General features: G+C 36.6%; 3 protein-coding genes across 3 annotated transcripts in view; 1 reads left to right on the forward strand and 2 right to left on the reverse strand.

The window, feature by feature from the left end:
• Positions 1-58: 58 nt before the first annotated feature.
• LOC141903079 (NFU1 iron-sulfur cluster scaffold homolog, mitochondrial-like) lies at positions 59-2,049 on the reverse strand. The gene is made up of 8 exons (XM_074790973.1): positions 1,973-2,049; positions 1,644-1,741; positions 1,373-1,508; positions 1,221-1,287; positions 1,030-1,141; positions 828-931; positions 467-601; positions 59-388 (listed from the first exon to the last, which is right to left on the reverse strand). Exons 1-8 carry the CDS (start codon positions 2,041-2,043, stop codon positions 296-298), a joined length of 816 nt encoding a protein of 271 aa, XP_074647074.1. The 5' UTR covers positions 2,044-2,049; the 3' UTR covers positions 59-295.
• Positions 2,050-13,633: 11,584 nt separating this feature from the next.
• Positions 13,634-16,677, forward strand: LOC141903758 (zinc metalloproteinase nas-6-like). Its single transcript, XM_074792036.1, has 13 exons — positions 13,634-13,694; positions 13,909-13,942; positions 14,029-14,067; positions 14,159-14,193; positions 14,343-14,418; positions 14,522-14,660; positions 14,750-14,931; positions 15,019-15,237; positions 15,330-15,353; positions 15,480-15,518; positions 15,610-15,750; positions 15,868-16,127; positions 16,543-16,677. Exons 1-13 carry the CDS (start codon positions 13,659-13,661, stop codon positions 16,624-16,626), a joined length of 1,308 nt encoding a protein of 435 aa, XP_074648137.1. The 5' UTR covers positions 13,634-13,658; the 3' UTR covers positions 16,627-16,677.
• Positions 16,678-16,973: 296 nt separating this feature from the next.
• The window catches only part of LOC141903659 (U3 small nucleolar RNA-associated protein 6 homolog), a 30,086-nt gene continuing 24,515 nt past the window's right edge, over positions 16,974-22,544 (reverse strand). Inside the window, exons 13-20 of the mRNA XM_074791878.1 lie at positions 19,592-19,668; positions 18,427-18,504; positions 17,923-18,108; positions 17,766-17,843; positions 17,583-17,686; positions 17,429-17,495; positions 17,274-17,346; positions 16,974-17,185 (exon numbers count right to left, since the gene is read on the reverse strand). Of these exons, the coding sequence (XP_074647979.1) occupies positions 17,025-17,185; positions 17,274-17,346; positions 17,429-17,495; positions 17,583-17,686; positions 17,766-17,843; positions 17,923-18,108; positions 18,427-18,504; positions 19,592-19,668 (824 nt within the window). The 3' untranslated portion in view covers positions 16,974-17,024. The remainder of the gene's footprint in view (positions 17,186-17,273; positions 17,347-17,428; positions 17,496-17,582; positions 17,687-17,765; positions 17,844-17,922; positions 18,109-18,426; positions 18,505-19,591; positions 19,669-22,544) is intronic.

The following is a 22,544-nucleotide window of genomic DNA, read 5'->3' on the forward strand; positions in this document are numbered from 1 at the left end:
CCCACTATACGATCCACTGATCCACGATTGATTAGAATGAAGTCTAAATTAATCTATTCACACTTTTATTTACAAATTTAACAACTGATTTAAATATATCCACATAAAGCGCATAAACAAAACAGCACATTCAAGGAGGCCTACCAACATCTAAGAAAATTCCATAATTTTTCCTTTTGAAAAGTCAGAAATAGGCATAATGTAGGCTATGCCACAAAAATGAATTGCTTATGTTTTCATTGAAATAACGTTGAAAGACAATCTCCTGATAGAGAGATCCATAATTAGCCAGTTCTTAATTCGACTTTTCTTCATTTGGTTCTGACTGCAACTTTTCTTCAAGATTATTGAACTGTCGCAAAGATTCATCTTCAGCCGGATCTTCCACCTTTAATAAAAAGATGCCAGAAGAATGAATTAGAAGAAAATAGATTTAAAATAATTCTTCATTCATCATTAGGCATACCTGTTCAACTCCTAGAACTTCTGGTATGTAAAATTGCAGCATATTTTGTACCCCATTTTTCAGCGTTACAGTCGAACTAGGACACGATGTACAAGAGCCTTGAAGTTTTAATTTCACTATGCCATCTTCGAAACCCTGAAGATGATTTTCAGGAAAAATTGTATATGGAAAAACCATGTGCATCTTGAAGACTAGAAATCTAGTCAACTGGACCCAGTTCCACAGTTGTGAGTTAGAGTTAACTCTGAGTTAAAGTTAGTTCATTTTCAATGTTTTAGCTTAGAGTCAAATATTAACTCACAACTGTGGAACTGGACCCTGGGCTTAAAAACCATAAACCAGTCCGACGTTAAGGTAGTACCTGGTATATGATGTCACCGCCATCCTCTTGCACGGTGGGTCTTATTCGCGAATCTAATAATTCTTTAATCATAGCCACTGTCTCATCATCATCTTCTTCAATCACTAGATTTAATCAGACGAAATAAACGTGTTAAACATGTATTCTACAAGTATTTTTTGTAATAAATTTCAATTGTTAAATGAATCAATTGAACACGAACCAGTGTCAGACGGTGGTTGCTCATCTGTGAGTACAGGTAATCCACTCGAATAAAAGTCCATTACCGTCGCGAAAATGTGAGGTTTCAAGACGCCCCAATCTGATTCTTCCTCCTATAAAGGGTCAAGATTGGCAAAATAAGTCTTACATAATATTGGTGTATAGATATATCAAAGTCATCATACAACATACCTTAGTTATCGTTAGAAAATCTGTACCAAAGAAAACACCTTTAACACCTTCAACTCGGAAAAGTTGCCTGAAATATCAAATTATAGTTCATCAATTTTGAATATCTTCAAATTGCATTTTGAGATTGGTTCTAAAAGAATCTATATAAACACTTTGCTAATGGTGAACCGTAGGCAGCGCTAACAGAAGGGAAGTCCATCGTTCCTGATTCCAGAACGTCTTTGCCAGGCATAAACTTCATACTGTTCGGGTTTGGCGTGTCTTGCATTTGAATAAACATGGAACGCACTACAATAAATACAAATGCATTGCATTATTAGACTTTTCGGACGAGAAAAAAATCTTAAACGTGCCAATTTCCAATATTGAATAAAAATCAGATTTGAAAAATCCTAATTCTCAGAATTATGAAGTTCTCCTCACCTGATTGTAACATCCATGGCTGGGACGTGAGCGGAGTATCTAACTTTGCAGAACAATTCAAAACTGGTGTTGATCGTACATTTCCCAAAGTATGAAAGCTTTTTAAATGAAAAATAATGGATATTTCTTCAGTCGATTTCGTCCAATCAAATGATATTTTATGTAATACGATGTCGATGATCGATTGATTGAATTTGATTGATTTGTTTCAAGGGGTTATTAAATGTTTTCAGTCACTTCTTAGAATCAAAGTGATTGTAAATAGATTTTGATGAATAAATCAAAACACTAGCCTATCGTTTTTCAGACTTAAAACTGTAATTACTCACTATTTTAGAGACAAATTGTGAAACATTGGCCTTAAATTTACTCCGAAAATCTTTTTCATGGGCGCAGCCATCGTGAAATACTCGCTTACCAAGGCTGGTGTTAGACTGGTTGCCGGTGTCTACTGGTTGATCCCATCCTCCATTTTCGATGCGTCAAACATGTCAGTATCGGCTGGATTCGAACCCGGGATACCCCTGTACACCCTCTATTCAGCATCAGGACCCTCTGAATCAGTATCAGTAATTACTGGGTTCGAACCCGGGACACCCCTGTTCATCCTTTATCATCAGGACCACTCTGAATCTCAGTAATTGATGGGTTTGAACCCGGGACATCCCTGTACTTCCTCTATTCAGCATCAGGACCACTCTGAATCAGTATCAGTAATTACTGGGTTCGAACCTTAGAGACGATCAGGAGGTCATTGACTACATTTACCGAAAGCATGAAGAAAATAAAAACAATGATTTTTACAAGAGAAACACAAATCTCACGTAATTAATCATGTAATGTTAACACCAAAAGAAGGATACTGGGTGCCACTTTTTAAGGCAAAGTTAACTATTCAGGACTCTGCTTCTGTATATAAAAATCTAACCGATCATCAGTGGAAATATCAAATTAGCGGGTGGTGAAATATATATGCCGTCACAAAATATTGCCGAAGGGCACTTAAATCTTAGACCGTACAATGTATTGGGCAATACGGTCTGGATCCGCCCCTGATGGCTATAGTGACAATCAAAAAGATTGCTAATTTTGTAATTACTCTTCGCTCAACACTCGCTTCTAACCGGTCAACAAGTGTTAGTGTGTCCGGGTGGAAGTGGTAAGCTGTATTGCCAATATTCAATTATCATGTTTTCCGGACATCCTCGTCTCCGCACAATATTGGTGGGAATATTGGGTTGAAGAAAGAGGTGGATTGCAAGATAACAAAAAACCACTGACTGGTGAACTAACAAAGTTCCCAGAGTAGCTAAACAGATAAAGAATTTCAATCATATATATTCTCATACAGTGTACAACAATTATACAAAATGCCAGGTTTGTGCTCGAGGAATTATAACGTAAGCTCCTCAAACACGTGGACTGTATTTCAAAAACAGTCCAACCATGGACGTATAAACTATAAACTAGAGTTTATACATCCATGGTCCAACCATAGACTCTAAAACAGAAACGTCTATGGCCCACAACCATGGACTCTCGAGTCCATGGCTCCCCGCACTAAAACCAGAGATAAACCTGGCCAAATACTCTGGAAAGCGTAAGATTTAATGAATCAATCTGATTTACATTTTTACTCTTTAAAATTTGACCCGGCCGGCCACCTATCTACCAAGGTATTACTTTAAAATCATGATAAGCTAACCATAACAGACCCGGCAGATAGAAATTAGGCTAATTGATTACAAATTTCATTGATGTATGAAATGACCTGCCTGATCAGGAAAAACAAGGTATCATTTTTAGCCTTATAATAATGACTTAGATTATTCAATAATAAAATTACTAGCTTTTAATATCACATATCATGCAAGGTATTTCAAATTTTTTATTCAAATTTCCACTGCAACTGATTCATACAATTTGAATCAATAGGAAAATAACAAATTTACACAAAGAATTGTAAACTTTGATCCATAAAACACCGACAATTGGGACTAGTCCGAATGTCTAAGACTATTAATTTGACATTTCATGATGTCACCGGGCATGAGTGACACTTGATTATTTCATGAAATATGAAGCATTCTATCATATCAACTATACAGCAAATGACAATGTAAGAAAGATTTCTGTTTATACAAAAAACTGCAAAACATATCTCTAGTATATAAACATTAAAGCTGGACATAAAACCACAAATTCATTCAAATAATCAATCTCTAATTTCATTTCATTAACATTATTTTTACAAGAAAACTGAAATTTTGCAAACTTTGCTTTGTATTCGAGGAATTATCAGTTCTTCGTTAACCAATGGGTGAACTGTATTTGAAAAAAAAAAACAGTTCAACATAAAAGCATTAAAATCAGAGATAAAACCTAAAGATTAACTCTGGAAAGCTTGAGATTAGCTAATCAATCTTTATTTTCATTTTCATTAAAATTATTTTCCAAGATAACTAGAGTTTTACAAGATAACTAGAGTTTTTCTAACTTTGCCTGAGATTTTCAAACATTATCAGTTCGCTCATTTAATACAACGTTATTTCAGGGAAAACATGACAATAATTTTACTATCGATAACTAATCACGTTTATAGCTGTTTAACATTCTTTCTAAAAAAGAGTAAAATGTATCTCCCAGATATTATCCCTAAAACAATTAACATTTACAGCAGTGATAGGGTGTGATATATAGATAAATGGACGCATGATCTTTCATCAGTTATTTGAAGCATTCTATCGAAACAGATATTCTTTAGTGTGTTTGGTTTAGTTAAGGTTTATGGTTATTTGTTTTGTTTATTACTGAGCCGATAGAATGCTTAAAACAACAACAGAAAGGATCTCAAGAGGTTGGGAAACACGGAGAAGGTTGTTCTATGAAAGAAGAACCTTTAATAATTGGATCAAGTTGATTAGAAAAAATGCCTGATGATGAAGGCCCTATATAGAGTATTTACTAATTGTTTGTTGGTTTCGTTTATTTGTATTACTTATAATTTAATTTGTTTTTTTTTTGTTATGCATTTTTTTATTAATTGTTTTTTTTAATGTATTTTTCTTAATTATGTTCTATGTATTTTGTACTATTTATTACAATCTACATCATCAGGAATTTTTTATCGGTGAAATTATGGGCTCACTTTAAAAAAGTGCTACAAATTCACTGCTGCACCTAAATAATAGTTTATTATAAAACACCCCGATTAGTATGAAAGCCACTCAACCTTATGATGTGGATGACAATGAAAGAAGTTAAAACAGCTATAAACAAAATTAAAACGATCAAAATCAAGTTCAAGAGATCAAACTAATAACGTTCCAACATCCTTTATTGTGTTTAAAAGTTGCAACTGTTTAACTGACTACGCTCTCCCTTTTGAACATTTAGGCTATGCAAATCATTTTCACTCAATAAAATATAAAATAAATCACTATTTCTAATATTAATAATCGAATAAAGGCTAAGAGAGTAATCATTCTATGAACTATATGATTATTACAAATTAAGCAAAGCTATGTTTAACTAAAGTATGAAGCTTATCTGAACTATCCTGTCGATATTATATCTCAATTTACGTGTATTTCAACCGACCTTCGAGTCAAACTGAGACGCTGAACGCGATCGATACCATGAATTAATGGAGCGTAAATTTTATGAGACTCCAAGAAGGAACTTTAAGGACTTAAATGACTCATCTGTTTAACAAATCTAAACAGTTTGCCTAATCAGTATAAAGAATCAGGAGGATGCCATTTTATTGAAATATTCAAACATGAATAGTTCCTTCTCAGGCCCAGGGCCCAAATTACCTAATTTTAATAATCAACATTTCGACAACTAATCAACTATTCTTTAGTTTATTCCGCCCCTTCAAATAGACCAGTGAATTTTGTAAAGACTGATCAGACTGATTTGTAAAATAAATCAATACTTCACATATTCTACTCTCGTTGCTGCTCCTGAATAAGTGTTTATAAGATACGCATTGTCTCTGCTGCTCCTGAATAAGTGTTTTTATAAGACACGCATTGTCTCTGCTGCTCCTGAATAAGTGTTTATAAGATACGCAATGTCTCTGCTGCTCCTGAATAAGTGTTTATAAGACACGCATTGTCTCTGCTGCTCCTGAATAAGTGTTTATAAGATACACATTGTCTCTGCTGCTCCTGAATAAGTGTTTATAAGATACGCATTGTCTCTGCTGCTCCTGAATAATTGTAATGAGAGACGCAATGTCTCTGCTCCACCAATTGTAGAAGAAATCCATCATTGAGCGATAAACCGATGCTGGCTGAATTTTTCATCTAGACTTCAGCAGTTAAATTCAAGTTGGATTCATTCTGCTGACTGTTTTAATCAGTAGATTCTAGATGGTTAGTTGATCTTAGTATGGGCTTTTTCTCATAGATGTGATTCAGCTGAAAAGAGTTAAAGACAATATCCTGTATTCACACAATATTTCATATAACATTAATCATAATAATTTCCATGTGAATCAACTTACCTTTCAAGATTGCCGAGTATCGGCTAGGATTGTCTTAGTTGGTTCATGAGTTAAATTCGTTGGACTCTTCCATGGTAGTTGATGAATTCAATTCAAGTTGTACCTTCTATGATTGCTGTGTTCATTATCGGATCTTGGTTGGTTCTTGAGTTTCATTCGAATCGGCCCCTTCTGTGCGCTGTTCTCTAATCGGCAGATTTCTGATGATTTGTTGACCTCAAGCTCTCGTTTGAGTTGGTGTCCCTTACAAACACACCTGCCGGGAGCGAAACGGCGGTTTTTTCAAAATCGGAAATCGAAGTACAGATATAGTTGCCTGATCGGCGGTCGTTTTTTTTAAGTCCAAGAACATAATTGGTAATTCGGTTCTGGTTCATTCAAACAATCTTTTATTCTGCCTAATTCTGATTTTGGAAATAACTATATTACAAGGTTGAAGATAATTTTACAATATTTGGTCTTTTTTTATGTAACTAGTCCGAAAGTTTACAACGTTTAATAATTTTGTCTAACTTCAATTTTTTTGGTCGTTTTCACCGTTTAAATAGTCGAAGCACATATTAAGTGACTGATTGGGGTTAACTTTTTTTCTGCCTAATTTAATACATGGAGATTTTGGAAATAACTATATTTTACAATATTTGGTCTTGTTTTTATGTAACTAGTCCGAAAGTTTACAAGGTTGAATAATTTTATCTATTTTTTTCTGCCTAATTTAATACATCGAGATTTGGAAATAACTATATTTTATATTATTTGGTCTCGTTTTTATGTAACTAGTCCGAAAGTTTACAAGGTTGAATAATTTTATCTATTTTTTTTCTGCCTAATTTAATACATCGAGATTTGGAAATAACTATATTTTACAATATTTGGTCTTTTTTCATGTAACTAGTCCGAAAGTTTATAAGGTTGAATAATTTTATCTATTTTTTTCTGCCTAATTTAATACATCTCGATTTTGGAAATAACTATATTTTACAATATTTGGTCTTTTTTTTATGTAACTAGTCCGAAAGTTTACAAGGTTGAATAATTTTATCTATTTTTTTTCTGCCTAATTTAATACATCGAGATTTTGGAAATAACTATATTTTACAATATTTGGTCTTTTTTTCATATAACTAGTCCGAAAGTTTACAAGGTTGAATAATTTTATCTATTTTTCTCTGCCTAATTTAATACATCGAGATTTTGGAAATAACTATATTTTACAATATTTGGTCTTTTTTTCATGTAACTAGTCCGAAAGTTTACAAGGTGGGAGAATTTTGTCTAACTTTAATTTTTTTGTCATTTTCACCGTTTAAATTTGTTTAATTTTTTAAAGTTTATTGTAGTTTTTCTCGAGTTTGTCTGAAATCGGAGTACATAATTGGGAAATTTGATTCCGGTTCATTCAAACTATCTTCCAATCAGTCTGAAATGGCAAGCTGAAGAAAAGAGCAGAACCTTTTGAGCAGAAAATCCTTTCGAATATCACTGATCATAATAATCATGTCAATTCATATATAAGATCAGCAATGTGGATCGATACGTAGATTTTAATAATAGTCTTAAATGATATTTATGAAATTCAACGCATATAGTAATTCATCTATATTCTAAATATCTAAGCAATGGTTGATTATTATAGTTTAACAACAATTCAACTAAAGCATCTATAGTCATCTCTAGGAATACCAGAGTTACACCAAAGTAATGCATAATCAATCTTATCAAATCGTTTTTGAACTGTTTTCTCTTCTATCTTCTTGAAATTCTTGATGTGTCTTTTATTGAAACCCAGGCCCATCATACAGTGCAAACGTGCTAGTAATATTGGCCTGTATATATTTCGATTGTCAGCTAAACCATGTTCGTATTATTAAATTTACTTCATCGTGAGTTAATAAACTTAAAGAGATGTTTTCTACCCACAGATGGCGACATCTGTACCCAGTGAATGGTATTCTAATCCATTTCATTAATTCTAAATATTGCTCCTAATATATACAATGATTTTGTAATTATGATAATATAACTAACTGAAGAGTGAGTGCGCTGCCAGCATTGAGCACACTGATCCTATAAGTAAAATGGTTCTACAGATTTAAGAAACCTCGAATCATTCCCACAACTTGACAAATCCAGAATTCTGCAAAGCCTTAAAGATTCAATAAATCCCACGCACAAGAGACAGAGTTAAAACATACCCAGTATTCTTTATATATCAACCAATATTGAATTATACTTATTAACCCCTATGGTTTAGATTTGAGCACTTTTACCTTATATGAAGATGCTGAATTAGTTACCTAATCAATAAGTTGATTGATAATGTCCTAGCTATAATTGAAATTGTCTCGGACAATATTTTATATGGGGCTTGAAATTTCTACACGAGAAGAATTTCAGATCCGGTACGAATTTGAATTAATCACTACTATTTGAAATGCTAATTTTGCATCAGAGCTTTTGATACCTAGCTTAACTAACCTAGAAACCCCCAAAACCTAACTGATTCAACAGATCCCACACACACATGTGGCCCAGTTAGACGCAGATGACATTGCGCGATACAGTCGTCTGATCCACTGTGCAATTTTGAATAAGTTTCACTTATATTCATTTCATTGAATTCATTTTGATTAAATTCTAGGTATCTAAGCGAACCATTAATTAGTAATCATACTAGCTATATTTTAATTGTCAGTTGAACAATATTTATATGGAGCCTGAAAATCTACATGAGTAGAATTTCAGATGTGGTGAATTCGTCACTATTTGAATTCATCAGAAATTAAAGATAAAAAAGCACATTTTTAGTGGTAAATTAGAAATTGCCTTAGCCGAATGGCTATATAATCTTTATTTACCTTATATAGTACACGGTGTATAAGGACCAAAAGACCTTGTTATGACCGGACCTCCCTGGTGCGGTGCGAGTCATGATGCTAGAAAATAGTTTGAAGGAGAGGGGTTAGTAAAAGAGAGCTATTAGCAAGAGGAATAAGACCTAAGTTTAGGACATCCTGTCAGAATAAGGCTTTCAATCTGACATACACAGTGAAATTGAAATATTCCCCCTTCCAAATCCAGGAATGTATTTGTGCACAGATTCGATCGGAAGTAAATCTGCGTTAAATGATTTTGGCAATATGTATCAAAACTAATACAGCTGTGTGAAGACACCATAGGTTCACTTAGATACAGATAAATAAATGTGCTCAGATACACATGTATCAGCTACATTTTAAATGTCCATGGAATTAGAAATAATTTCACATAACAATTGAATTAACCTTAATCGATCTAAGTAATACGTTAATGAGTAATTCATCTTAGATTCTAATTTTCAGTTAAACTATATCTTATATGCGTCACTTGACACACAGTATGGCTTTTAGATATTAATTGAATCAGTTAGGTTTGAGTAAATTTTGCAAATAATGAAAAGCATGGCTAGTCATCGTAAGCGCGGCAGTTGGCGATACAGAACTGATCAGTCAATGAGACTGATTCACTTATAGATGTGCTCAAATATATTATATATTTCAGCTATATTTCAATAAATATTTATGATATAAAAAGTTTTTGATCTAACATCAAATATTGAATTCATCTTAATTGTGAATATCTAAGCCATTTTTCCTGGCTGTATGCTAATTGTCAGTCAAACAACAATTATCATGCGTCGCCCAAAACGAGACGCAGTGTTTCAGGAATGAATTAAATCAATTAAAGCTTTGGTTTATTCTGGATTTATCTAAATGTTGAGACCAAATCACTGTTTCATAAAGACCTGTAGTCCATAGTTTTCCCCATATAACACCAGACCTCGATAGAGCCCTAGACACTATCTTATGAAATTCATAACTGTTATGTGTGAGGCAGCACACAGTATATATTGTAAAGTATGGCCTCAATCTTAATAAATTTATCAATATATTATTTGTAAAGAAAAATCTATCAACCAACGATAAAGTTTAATTGATATATCTTTAAGTAAAAATTGTCCTATCTAGATCTTGACTGTCAGTTAAACAATAGTCATATGAGGCCTGAAATATCTACGGTACATTCGAATAATTTCAAATGTCACATAAGATATTGAATTTACCTTAATTGTACGTACTTACAAAACTTTTAATCATAACAGACCAATCTACATTTTAATTATCAGACCAAAGAATATTTAAGGGACCTCACTCAATCATTTCGTCTAATATTGTAAATATTCAAGCAATCATTGCCTAGCTATATTTCAATTTACTACCGGCCACAGAGCCTCAATAAAGTAGTGCGGAGATGGTGAGCTTGACCAGCGCCTATGCATTCTACCCCAGATATGAAAAATCAACTTAGCTTTATGTATGCATGTATTCCTGTTGCCATGCAGGATGAGCCATGCAAGACTGCCAGGTTCGGCTGCGACAGGTCTTTCGGTGTTTGGTGGTACTTCAAGGTGGAGTCTTTTGTGGGCACTTCTGGTGGGCAGATTTTAGATGGGCCTTTCCGGATTAACCTGAAATGAGTAAAAGAACGATATTCTGTAGTTACACAATCCTTTCCGTATCACGCATCGTAATTTACATGTGTATCAACTTAACTTTCAATATTGCTGAGTTCAGTGTTCTTTTTTGGCATCGTCTTCTTTGTAGTCACCTTCAGCATCTTCTTCTTCATCTTGGGAGTCCTGAAATGAAAAAAAAGAGAAGAGCGATGAAAACCTGGTACGGAACAAAACTAATGTTCGAAAGCTTTTCAGCTCTCCCTCGCCGGTCACATGCCGAGAACACCAGACAATGAGCCAGCTAGGAATATACTGCCCTCTACACGCCCTCACACAGAACGCGAAAACCAGAATGACAACGCCTCACATTCCCCATCTAACTGCAGGATGTACTGGGCGACGTCAGTAACTGACAAACCTGTAAAATTGCACGAAACACAAATAGTGCAGTACAACCAGCTTGACCGGGTTGAGATTCAGGATCTCAACTAGCACTCAAAAGCGTGACAAGAGACTTCATCCACTGACCGAGGTTATCACAAGGACACAATGAAACTAGCACTCACAAGCCGACGAGAGACTTCATCCACTGACCGAGGTTATCACAAGGACACAATGAAAACTAGCACTCAAACTAGAAATCAAAGAGCGTGACAGTAGAATCATCCCTCAGCCGACTCAGAATACCAGAAACAAAGAGCGTGACAGTAGAATCATCCCTCATCCGGGCGGTCACAAGGACACAATGAATGCTAGTAGCGTGACAATCCAGTATAACCGCTCCATTTGTATCCCGTGCAATCTCACAGATATGCCCGTCATTGGCATCACTCAGCACACTTTGTAGATAGGTGGGGGAAGTGAGGCCTCGTCATCCTGGTTTTCGTGTTCCGTATGAGGGCGTGTAGAGGGAGAATTTCCTGACCGACTCTTTGTCTGACATCCTCGACACATGACCGGCGAAGGAGGGCTGACGCTTTCGGACATTAGTTTTGTTCCAGCAAATGTTGAAATTCGACAGAGAAATCGGCCCTGAAAAATAAAACGGGTTAAAACCTGAAAAATAGAACGGATTAATGAACACTGAACAGTACAGGACAGTACGGAGACGAACAGTAACACATAAAACATAAAGACGTCGTTCCTCAGGAAGCAGGAACAGGAGCAGGAACGGGAGCGCAGCGAAAATCGCCAGGAGAATCCACGGTAGCATGTTCACAGTGTGAGTAAGCTGAGGTGAATGGTCTATGCTTGTGTACACCGTGGTCAGCCGGTGACGTGTTCAATAGCGCGTATGAATGATATCAACAACTCTGAAAAACCGCAATTGTGTCTCTATTGTTGAATGGATTTACATTATGAAAGGTTCCACCGCCGGGTTGAATACGCGCCAGTAGTCAGCTGAACAATATAGTAGAGGAACTTTTATAAGGCCATGAAATAAATCACTTGATTCCCAACAGCTACTTCCGAATTCATTAGCCACCGCCTGTTTTTTTTTCTTAAATTCTAGAATAATTTATAAATTATACCGACCGATAGCACTTCAGTTAAAGATTCACACCATCACAGGTCTTCATATCATACAAACCGCGTAAACATTTACTAATGAAATTAGTTGATTAGTCACAACTACGAAAGGACAGTTCATGCACCCCGAGATAACTAACTCACACCATGCACGAGGAAAGCGGTCTATTTGAGTCATTGGGGGAAAACCCACTAATACCATGTATTCACGATTAATCATCATTCATACTGTTATCACAGAATCCCGTCAATAGACAGATTTCATTAAAAAAAACTCCTTGATTTAATTGAGGGCTTTTTAATTACTTGGAGCACCGACCCTCTGAAATTCTGCCAAAAACTTCATGCTTACCACTCATAATTTGAAAAAAAAAACAAATGGTTTTCTTTAATTTTGATACTGGATTAAACGGTACATCAACATGTAAATTTAGGAAAGTCCGTTTCTTGTTCCAATTTACTCTTATATCCCATTTTTGATTTTGCTCAGAGTATGGCGGTATCAAATCATGCGTACAGGGTCAGTCTGTCCATGAGGATACTAGTTGCGATAAGTCAGACAAGTCATGATTAGGCATTAAAGCAATTCACTAAGTGAAAAACTGCCACCTGCCACTTTTTTCTGCATTAAGCGTTAAATTTTGCTTAAGCCTACAAAAATCATGTCATCATTGATGCCGGTCCTTGGATAGAAGAAAAATAAACTCATAAGAAAAACCATTCAGTAAATGATAATAATAATATTGAGTTTATTAATCACAATGCAATAAAAGTGGTAATTTTCAATTTGCCTCGTGCAAATTCATACGCTCGCTGTTGTAATGTGGTAACAATTCTCTGGTGAAATTAATCCCTTAAGTTCCTAATCTTTGCACGAGTCTACTGTATTTCACAAACTCTTACTCAGAATTTGACAACACCAACTCGGGGTAGAATTTTACCAGTCTCGACTTTACCGCAGTAAGAAACTGAGTCTACTGTATATCATAAACTCATACTCAGTATTTGACACCAACATGTGGTTTGTGAAAATATCCGATCGTGAAACTAAACGATACGAAACACATGGTTGTGGTTTTTTTTCGGAATTTGACTACCCAGGCAACACCCTTTCGTTGAATGTCCACTTTCATGGAGCAACCCGTGGCCGGCGTTAATAGATAGCCGATACAGCTAATGGAACTGATTAGATTAGAGAAATTGCCCCCTCGCCAAATGTATGTTTGATTTCAGGTAGCTATTTCGGCGATTTAGCTCTATTTAGACATAACACATCACATGCTAAGAATCGTGAACCCACCACCGGTAGCACGGTGTATAATCGACAGACTTCTAATTTATCAAATGGAAATATTTGTTCACATCGAACGCCGGAAGTTTGGTTAGATTGCATTTTTCACTGAACGTGCAAATAAAACATGTCTCGTTTATATACTCAGGTTTAGTTTTTCCCGTCGTTTAACTAGAAGTGTACGGAATGCTAGTTTCATCGAATTTGACCTGTCGGATTGTGGTAAGAATTAGATTAAAAACACCTTTCATTTGGACCATCATAATTGTCACCTTTCATTTCGGACTATGGATTTATTTCAGAGATAAATCGAGTAGATATGGATGCACACCAGAATCTGACGTATAAATGATTTGTGCTTTTGTGAATAAAAAACTGTTTGATTTTGTTGACATTTTTTCGAAATTCTTACTACAAATCTCTTGCTTTTCTCTAGTTCCTAGTCTTGGTTTCTGTGCAGGGTTTGATTTGTAAGTATAGCCCGAATAACTACGTTACTTTTCAACCGATAAAATGTACAAATTTGGGAATCATTCATTATGGCGGATTTTTATAGGTGATGATTTAGCCAGAGAACTAGAGACTTCTAATGCGGGTATGACTTACTAACGCGAGGCTTGTGTTCAAAAATCGTGTCTCCCATCACACACGTCTAATCGGTCTCAACGTTACTTTCTTTCAAACAGGTGCCTTTGAAGGTGACATAGAATTTGGTGATAGTGTAAGTATTTCATTAAGTAGTGTAGCATATTATTTACATACGTATCTAGAACGTCATTGGAAAAGGTAACAAGATGGTAAATTCCAGCGCTGACCCTTTCGTGATTTCTTTACAAGTAGATGATGTAGTTTTTGGTAATTTGTTTTTAGTTCAGAAATGCTGTAAAATATGAATTTCAAACATGGCCGGGTGGAATGGTACCATACGATTTAGGAAACGAATATGGTAATTTAATCATTTTTCTCTCTGAGACTAAAACTGAAAGAAATTTTCATTGACAATAAATCGAAATGGAAGCGTTCAAAAATGAAATCATCGCGTATTTCAGACCAAGAATCCCAAAAGAATATCAGGAAAGCTATGGATAAAATCGAGGATGAGACTGCAATCGAGGGCATACCTTGCATCGTATTCTGGCCGAAAATGGGAATAGAAACTGATTGGATAAAATTCAAAAATGATCGAGGGTAGAGAAATGTTATTTCATTAAACATGCGCTCTTCAGTTTGATCGAACGTCGTATTTTTCATTCTGATCGGAATCGTTATGTTTTCAGCTGTTCAACGACTGTAGGACGGGCCGGTAACGGTGAACAATATTCCTACCTGGCTCCGAAATGTGCGAAACATTTCGGTGTGACGATGCACGAACTGGTACACGCGTTAGGATTCTGGCACGAACAAAATAGATCTGATAGGGATAAATACGTCGAAATCAAATGGGATAATATAAAGCCGGGTATACACACAATATCGGCTTATAGTGTCTTTATTCTTGAAAGTAACCGTACGTAATGTTCGAATATTCTAAAACCTAAAATTTCAGAACGAATGTGGAACTTCCGTCAGTTAGAAGCGGAAAGCAGTGACAATCTCGGTACTGAATACGATTACGACAGCCTCATGCATTATGGACCCGATTATTTCAAGAAGGACGGCGCCGGTCCAACGATCGTACCGAAGAAATCAGGCGTCACAATTGGCCAACGTACACACCTCAGCAAAATAGACATCGACAGAATCCGAAAGCTTTATAAATGCACAGGTTATTATTGAGAGAAATTCTGTGCCATAGAAATAGAAAAACATCGGATCAATTCTTTTCTTTATTTTTTTTCTTCAAAATGTTAATTGTAGGTATCGAAAGAAAAACAGTTACAAGTAAGTTATCGCGATTGAAGCATACAATTCAGTTTCAAATATCTCATTTCCAGTTTTACAAGCTTATTCCTTCGATGAGCAAATACCTGACTAGAGCTTACTTCATGTCACGGTTTTATATTGTAGAGGCACCTAAGCAGCTTCCCAGAATTTCAAAACCATCCAGTAAGTTTCTAAGCTATTCACCGGTGGGAAAATACCCCAAAGAAATGATTAGGAACTCTAGAGACAATTTGTTCCACTATAAAAATTTCAGACTTCAAGAAGTCGTGCGACTTCGAAAAAAACACTTGTGGCTTTGCCGAAATGTCAAGCGATTTGAAGATTAAATGGACGCGAACTCAAGCTAAATCTGGAACTGGACCAAAGAACGATCATACAACTGGTTCTGCGAATGGTAACCATGTTTCCCTCAATCAACCCATCACGTATTTTCCGTTGCGTCCTGTGTTTTGTGAGTAGGTTTCACATTTCTTCATTTTTGAAATGTGTCTGCTCGTTTTTTTTTCGCAAGGCTGGTCGATGGTTATGGATGGAACTCAAGCACCGGACGCCGGAACTTGGACTAGGATGATGTTACACGATATTCCGGAGAGCAATAACGGATATTGTTTGACGTACTGGTACAACGTCAAAGGTAACGAAACTGGTTTCATTCGGACGTTTGTCAGCAATACCGAGTACGGCTATAGACGAGTGGCTGAAGACATCGCTGATAAGTCTGGCAAGTGGAAAAAATTTACCTGGCATTTTGGCGCATCAGTTAAATTACGGGTATGTGTGAAATACTTTATTTCATATTCATCCACAATTATGATTCAACTTTGTTTCAGGCGATAAGAACAATCTAGATACAATCTAAGTTGATGGTCAATTGTCGCCTAGGAAAAATGACCCGACAGTACCTCATCGTTTGCAAACGGGTTTGACTTTTATTCTAACCAGTTTCACCGGTTCCGAGGGAGCTCTTTTGTCGTATTGGGCGAATCCGCAGACGCACTAGTATAGGTTAACCCTGCCTTACTGCGAGGCTATGTACTGACCGCAAAGGTCCCGTGTGACCGTCGTTTACTGTTCATAGCTTATTTGATATAAGATACTAAAAAGTGCATAGATCTTAAGCGAAACGACTGAAGTTAAGATAATGGATCCGATAAAGATTTGATTTGATTATATTTCTCTATTTCAGCTTTCTATAGATGTTCTGTTATTTGGAGCTGGTACACCTCAAACAGCTATCGATGATCTAGACTTGAAGCCAGGAAAGTGCTGAAAGATTATTCCTTTCTTTCGAAATAAAATGGATGTTGATTTCAATAATTGAGCCCAATTGTTTTTTCTGTTCTTACATTCTAGTTTGTGCTTTAGTCCTTGATATTCCATTAATATGTTTTAATTAAGAAAACAAGGCTTGCTCGATGAATCTAATGTTGGACTCATCAATTTCTTGTAAATAATGATTTTCAATGTACATGTAATCTTTATTTGTCCAGCTCTATAGTCTCCTCATTCAGACTTGCAGCACATCTTCTAATCATCTGTCACCACTATTACATGCATAATGCCTGGTCCTAAAACATCTATCATCCAAACCAAACCAACTCCACAAACTTCATTATAATAACCATTTTATTATTTGAAGTTAACATGATTAATGAAATTCTTTGGCATTCACTGTTTAGCGGAATGTACATTGAATGTATATTCTTTAGTAAACGACTCTGTTAATGCGTCATCGAGGCTTTTCATCGCTCGCCAATGCAGTTTACTACTATTAGATGGATTGCCTTCGGGATGTCTGAGTTCCAGTCGAATATAATCGAGCCAAATATCTAGAATACGATGAACAAATATTTCAATTGAATGATGTTGAACTCTTTGAGTTTGTATCTGTTTAAATCATGTACTGAACCAACAAACCTATATCATCTTTTCCATAGTCATTAATTGCATCTTCGAAAACTTGTCGCAAATAATTCATTTTTTGAGGTTCCTGAAATAACAAAGTTAAAACCGTTACAAAATATTTCAACAATTCGTACCGAAAATTCGATGATTGCGAAGATGATAGTTACCTGAGACATTTCAATATCGATATACCTTCGATAGAAAGCTAACGAAACTGGTTTTAGATGCGATAACCTGAAAAGAGAGTTAATTTCCCCATTTAGCTGTATCTGTCTAGGAATGGTGAAATTTGTCAGACTCTGCTGCTCAATCTAAACAAACCTTTGGTACAATTTTCTAGTCTTCTTTATTCCAGTTGCCGAACACCAGCCTAAGTACCATTCTTTCAGTGGTTCGCTTATTTCCCGATTTTTCAGCAGCCCAGACTACAGAAACAAAGGCCATAAATACATCAATATCTTGGATAATTAATCGCAACATTTTTCTATAAGTTACTAACTCTACCTCGAAGAAGTCAATAATTTTAGGCGATGCAGTCATTCTGTACCAGTCATTCATCAGCTTCCATAACGTTGCCTGTTGCTATAAGAAAATTGAATGCATCAGTTGAGAATAACAGCAGTTCGCGAATCGTTTTTAATGAATATTGACAGTATCAAACCTGTAGATCTGTGCAGTCGATTGATTTATTGAAAGTGTCTTCGATCAGTTCAGCTGCATTTTCAGTCTTGATAAGCAGTGTTAAACGCATGTGCCATAGTTTCACAGATTTCACATGTTTACTCGTCGATGTTGTCGCTACGTCGCAGGCTTTGTCAATTTCACCAGCGTTCACAAGAGTTGTGATCTGGAAGCGTAGGAAGAAGGCTACCGCTTTAAAAAGATTCTACAAACAGTTTTTTCCAGATTTCTTCTAAAACATTCAAATGACTGATTCTCTTTGGTGAAGCTCATTAGAGCAGAGAAATTAAATGCCTTATTTCCAAAAGAGTTACGAGTTGGGCTTTTAACGAGATGACGAGAATCTAGGCATCGTCAATCTTTGAACATGAATGAATGTCTTCTCCCTTGATACAACTCATACTATAAGTGGCAGATGCCAGCATCAGTGATATGGCCCCTTATCAGGCTGAAAGCTGAATCTCAAATTGCTAAGCTAACTCACCCAGTCGACATACGAATCCGCGTTTAAGAGATCTTTTTTCGAAGCTTCCTGGAAAACGCTCAACGTTCGCGACAATCTCTGAAAATATACATGGATTTCACTAAACCGTGGTTATTGTATATAATTCATTTAACCACACAACTCCCTGGCCACGGTTTATGATAAACATGCTTCGCAAACATTTCGTTTCCCTTTTTTGTGAAAATGAGAAATTTGTGCAAGCGGTCTCGATGGGCACGATGACACAGAAGAAATGAAGCAACCTATTTGGGAATGTGATAAATGAATAGAGGTCTCTCAGTCGATACACGCCGCTATTTATCATGTTCACGAAGCTAAGAGGATAGTCGAGATAAAACTTATTGATGGCTGCTTGGCGTTGAGGCTGTACCGGTGACAATCTGCAGTAGAATGCGCCTCATTAGTTTTCACTTCAGGCAGACGTGTGTGAAATTCACAGTGACAGGAAGTTGTGCGGCGTTTCCAATAGCCCAAACGGATGACTTTTTTAACGATTAATCCAAATTCCCAACGACTGAATTCAAGAAATTACACCCAGCTTGTCATATCTAAAATGACAAATAACCCTCAAATACTAAGGACTGATTCCAGATATCTTATTGCCATTGAGTTTATACATCATCCGTCATTTCACAACTCTCTTAAACCACGATTACACAAGTGTCTTGGCCCGGGCCAAATCATCTCTGTGTGATCGCGGCTTCACTTCTACGGCCCTATTCTAGAATGCGTTGCTGGAGCCCAGGAGGCATGATCATTTCTATCAGCCTACTCTTTGACTGGTCGACCCAGAAACATGTGCCATCGGCTACTAATAAGCTATTTATAAGGAAATACTGACACAATGGATAATGGTGGGCAATGAATAAAATGTCTCTCAGGAAGCCAAATGCAATATTACATACATAAAATATTGATCATGACAGACTTGTTTTTAAGAGAATCATTCGGGCATTCAGTCTAAATGGGCAATTTCGCTAAGTCGTACATCTCCCCAAACTCCGCACCGGACTTCACTTACATAACTGATCAAATCAATCAAGCAAGAACTTTTCTAAAGCACAAAAAGACCTTTCAGAAAGTGAGCCAATCGTTGGTATGTTTCGGAAGTTCCTTTCTCCTTCTGTAAGGTTATAAAACTTACCCATTCCCTTAATGATTGTGAGGACTTTCTCTTGAGTCTTTTTAAGCACGTTTCGAGGTAGAACTGCCACATTTTCTCTGCAAGATCAATCGAGAAGATTGTAAGTATGATTCCGTACCACCAGATCGACAAACTCAAATCTTCTAGTTGCCAAGAGAAATTTTGGTCACCGTAGTTTCTCTTCTTATGGTGCAAGCTGGAACTGGTTGCCAGCAGACATCAGATAGTTGATGACATCGTCACATAATAGATATCATAGAGCGTTTAGAGTTTTTTTTCGGAATAGTGCTATATAAAAACTTTCTACAATTATTATCGTTATTATGAAATATTGTAGGGTATTTGGCATATGTCTACTGTTGAATCAGATGAATCTTCTGTTCGAGCATAGAACCAAACGGAAACAGGATCAAATAGCAATCAATAATTCACCGATCATTGATCGATTAATGGTTTAGAAAGCGTTAATCGTTAATTGTTGTTATTTACTCAATTCTTTCGTCATCGTTTGCACCAATTCTCAGGTAAACTGTCTCCCGAGTTACAGAGTAAACACCGTTAATCAAACAGAAGCTTGAGAATTACTCGCAAATAAACAAATATTCGTGAGATGTACAATAGACAGGGGGCAGGCGGCTGGTGTGGCCGATTGAGAATCTATGGCAGATATTAATTCAATATCTTTAGCGTACGTTTCCTCGTTGATTCTTTTCTGTGGCTTCATCATATTTGTGGATATCACAATGCTTCAGTGAGGGGAGATCCCTCTTAAGCCGGGCGTAGGTCGGCCTTGCGACGCGATCGTCGCGTTGCGTCACAAGTGGTCGGTTGCGATGCGGTTGTCAGCGACTGTGTGCGACTAGTTGCTGCCAGTCGCAACATCACGCAGGTCGGTTGCGACGGTCGCAGAAAGTAGAACATGTGCGACTCACTGCGACTGGCGTCGCTGGCAGTCGCAACCCGTCGCTGGCAGTCGCAAGGTAGCGTAGGTCGGTGAGTCGTTGCGACGCGATCGTCGCTGGCGGTCGCAGTGAGTCGCGTCGCAGTGAGTCGCAAGCCGTCGCAAGGCCGACCTACGCCCGCCTTTAGGCCAACTTCGGTTAATCTTTTGTTTTCGAAAATGGTTTTTTGAGGTCTTAAGATCTCTTCGCAGTGTTTGTTTTTGTTCGGAATGATGAAATGTTCGAATTCGATGTTTAGCTTATCTTCGATGAACGTTTCCCGGGGGATGTGACATGACTTAACAGCCTGCGAGACAAACGGCTTCTCCAAGTAAACTATTTGACATTTCGCGATCATTCTAGACACGTTTTGCTGAAAACGAGTTCCCAAGCTGCGGGAGAATGAAATACCAATCACTCCGGCTGAAAAAAACCGTGTCTGAACTCGATAGACGTGGGACTGTACTGAACGAAGACTTAAGTTTCATGAAGCCTATTTAAGCCGGTATTCTGAAGGGACGAATATTTTCATCATTATATCATGGCTCGAAGATATTCGTTTCTCATCTGACTTCGGAGATCAAACAGATTTTTTCTTAAACCCGAGTGGCTATAGGCGTAGCGCTCGCTAATACGAGACAATCCCTAGACAAGACGAAATAAGAGCTACAAGGCAATCCGAATAATGAAATTTGGACCAATACGAGAATGTTTCTGGGTATTAACTGAATGCTTATAGAAGGTATTATTTTCAGATTTGTGTGTGTCTGTTAATGTTTACTCTTATGCACTTGACATATTGTCAGCAACGACAAAAGCATTTGACAGTCAATATGAACAACATTAGTTTTCTTTTCTTCATTCTTGTCAAGTGTAAATTGTAATTTCACCGCTTGTTGTTCAGATTGAAAATGCAAGGTAGACAAAAAACTTGTACTGTCTACAACAACATAGAAAATCATGTAATATTGGACCGAAAAGGCACCGTCTTAAAGAACAGTAACGGTAGTTAATCAGGGATCGCCACTTTTATTTGTCTTACTTTTTCCCTGACTTTTCCCTGACTTGATCTGTTAAGAACACAATCAAGAACATAAGACACAGACAGAAACTTTTTTATTTTAGGTGATCTAGCTATTCCCTGACTTGTGGCCACCCTGTAATGCTACACTGATATTTTGGATCCAAACAGTGATCTGGGCTGATACAAAGCCACAACTCAATACAAGGGTCTGCCTAGTTGGCTCAGTGAGGTCTTCATTTCATTTGACCCTAAATCTGAGGTCATTTATAGTAACTTCACGTATATAACAGCGTTTCAGATGAGACACTCGTCATCAAATGACAATAGGTTACACTTCAAGCTGTGATGAAGCGAATAAGGGTAAATACAACTAGAGATGAATCTGTCACACTTAATATAGCGCGACGGACTAATAACATCCAAAATACAAACAGTAGGGGGTGACACATGTTACACATAATCAATACGCATTGAAACTAGAAGACCTTAATCTCTTAATGTTTTAAGGACTAATGGCTTAGAGAGGCATTTGAGTGCACGAACCATGACATATCTATTTATTCATTGAGATCCAGGCCTTACACATTATACGCAGGTTATGTAAAAACAACAATCCTCGAGACAAACCCATTTCCGACTAATTCATAAAAAAATTAATCTAGTATTTTGTACTCCATGCATACAACGTAACCATTTCTCGATATGAAAAATTATTCGAGCCAATTAACGAACTACGACTGAAATTAATTGGAAACAAACTTGGAGCCGAAATGCATCAGACTCGCGATAACCTTTACTATCAACTGTCACAACGCAGAATGTATAACAATGTTTGAATGTATAATCTAATATATACTGTAACGAGGATAATTCAATTAATTTGGCCTCGTAAAAATTAGATTTTCAATTATGACGCCAATAAGTGAACCACTATACACACTATAACATATAAACCATCCAATTCTCAGGGAATATTCATGTTGAAGAA

The sequence above is a fragment of the Tubulanus polymorphus genome, chromosome 4 (genome assembly GCF_964204645.1).
Source record: "Tubulanus polymorphus chromosome 4, tnTubPoly1.2, whole genome shotgun sequence".
Classification (NCBI taxonomy): domain Eukaryota; kingdom Metazoa; phylum Nemertea; class Palaeonemertea; order Tubulaniformes; family Tubulanidae; genus Tubulanus; species Tubulanus polymorphus.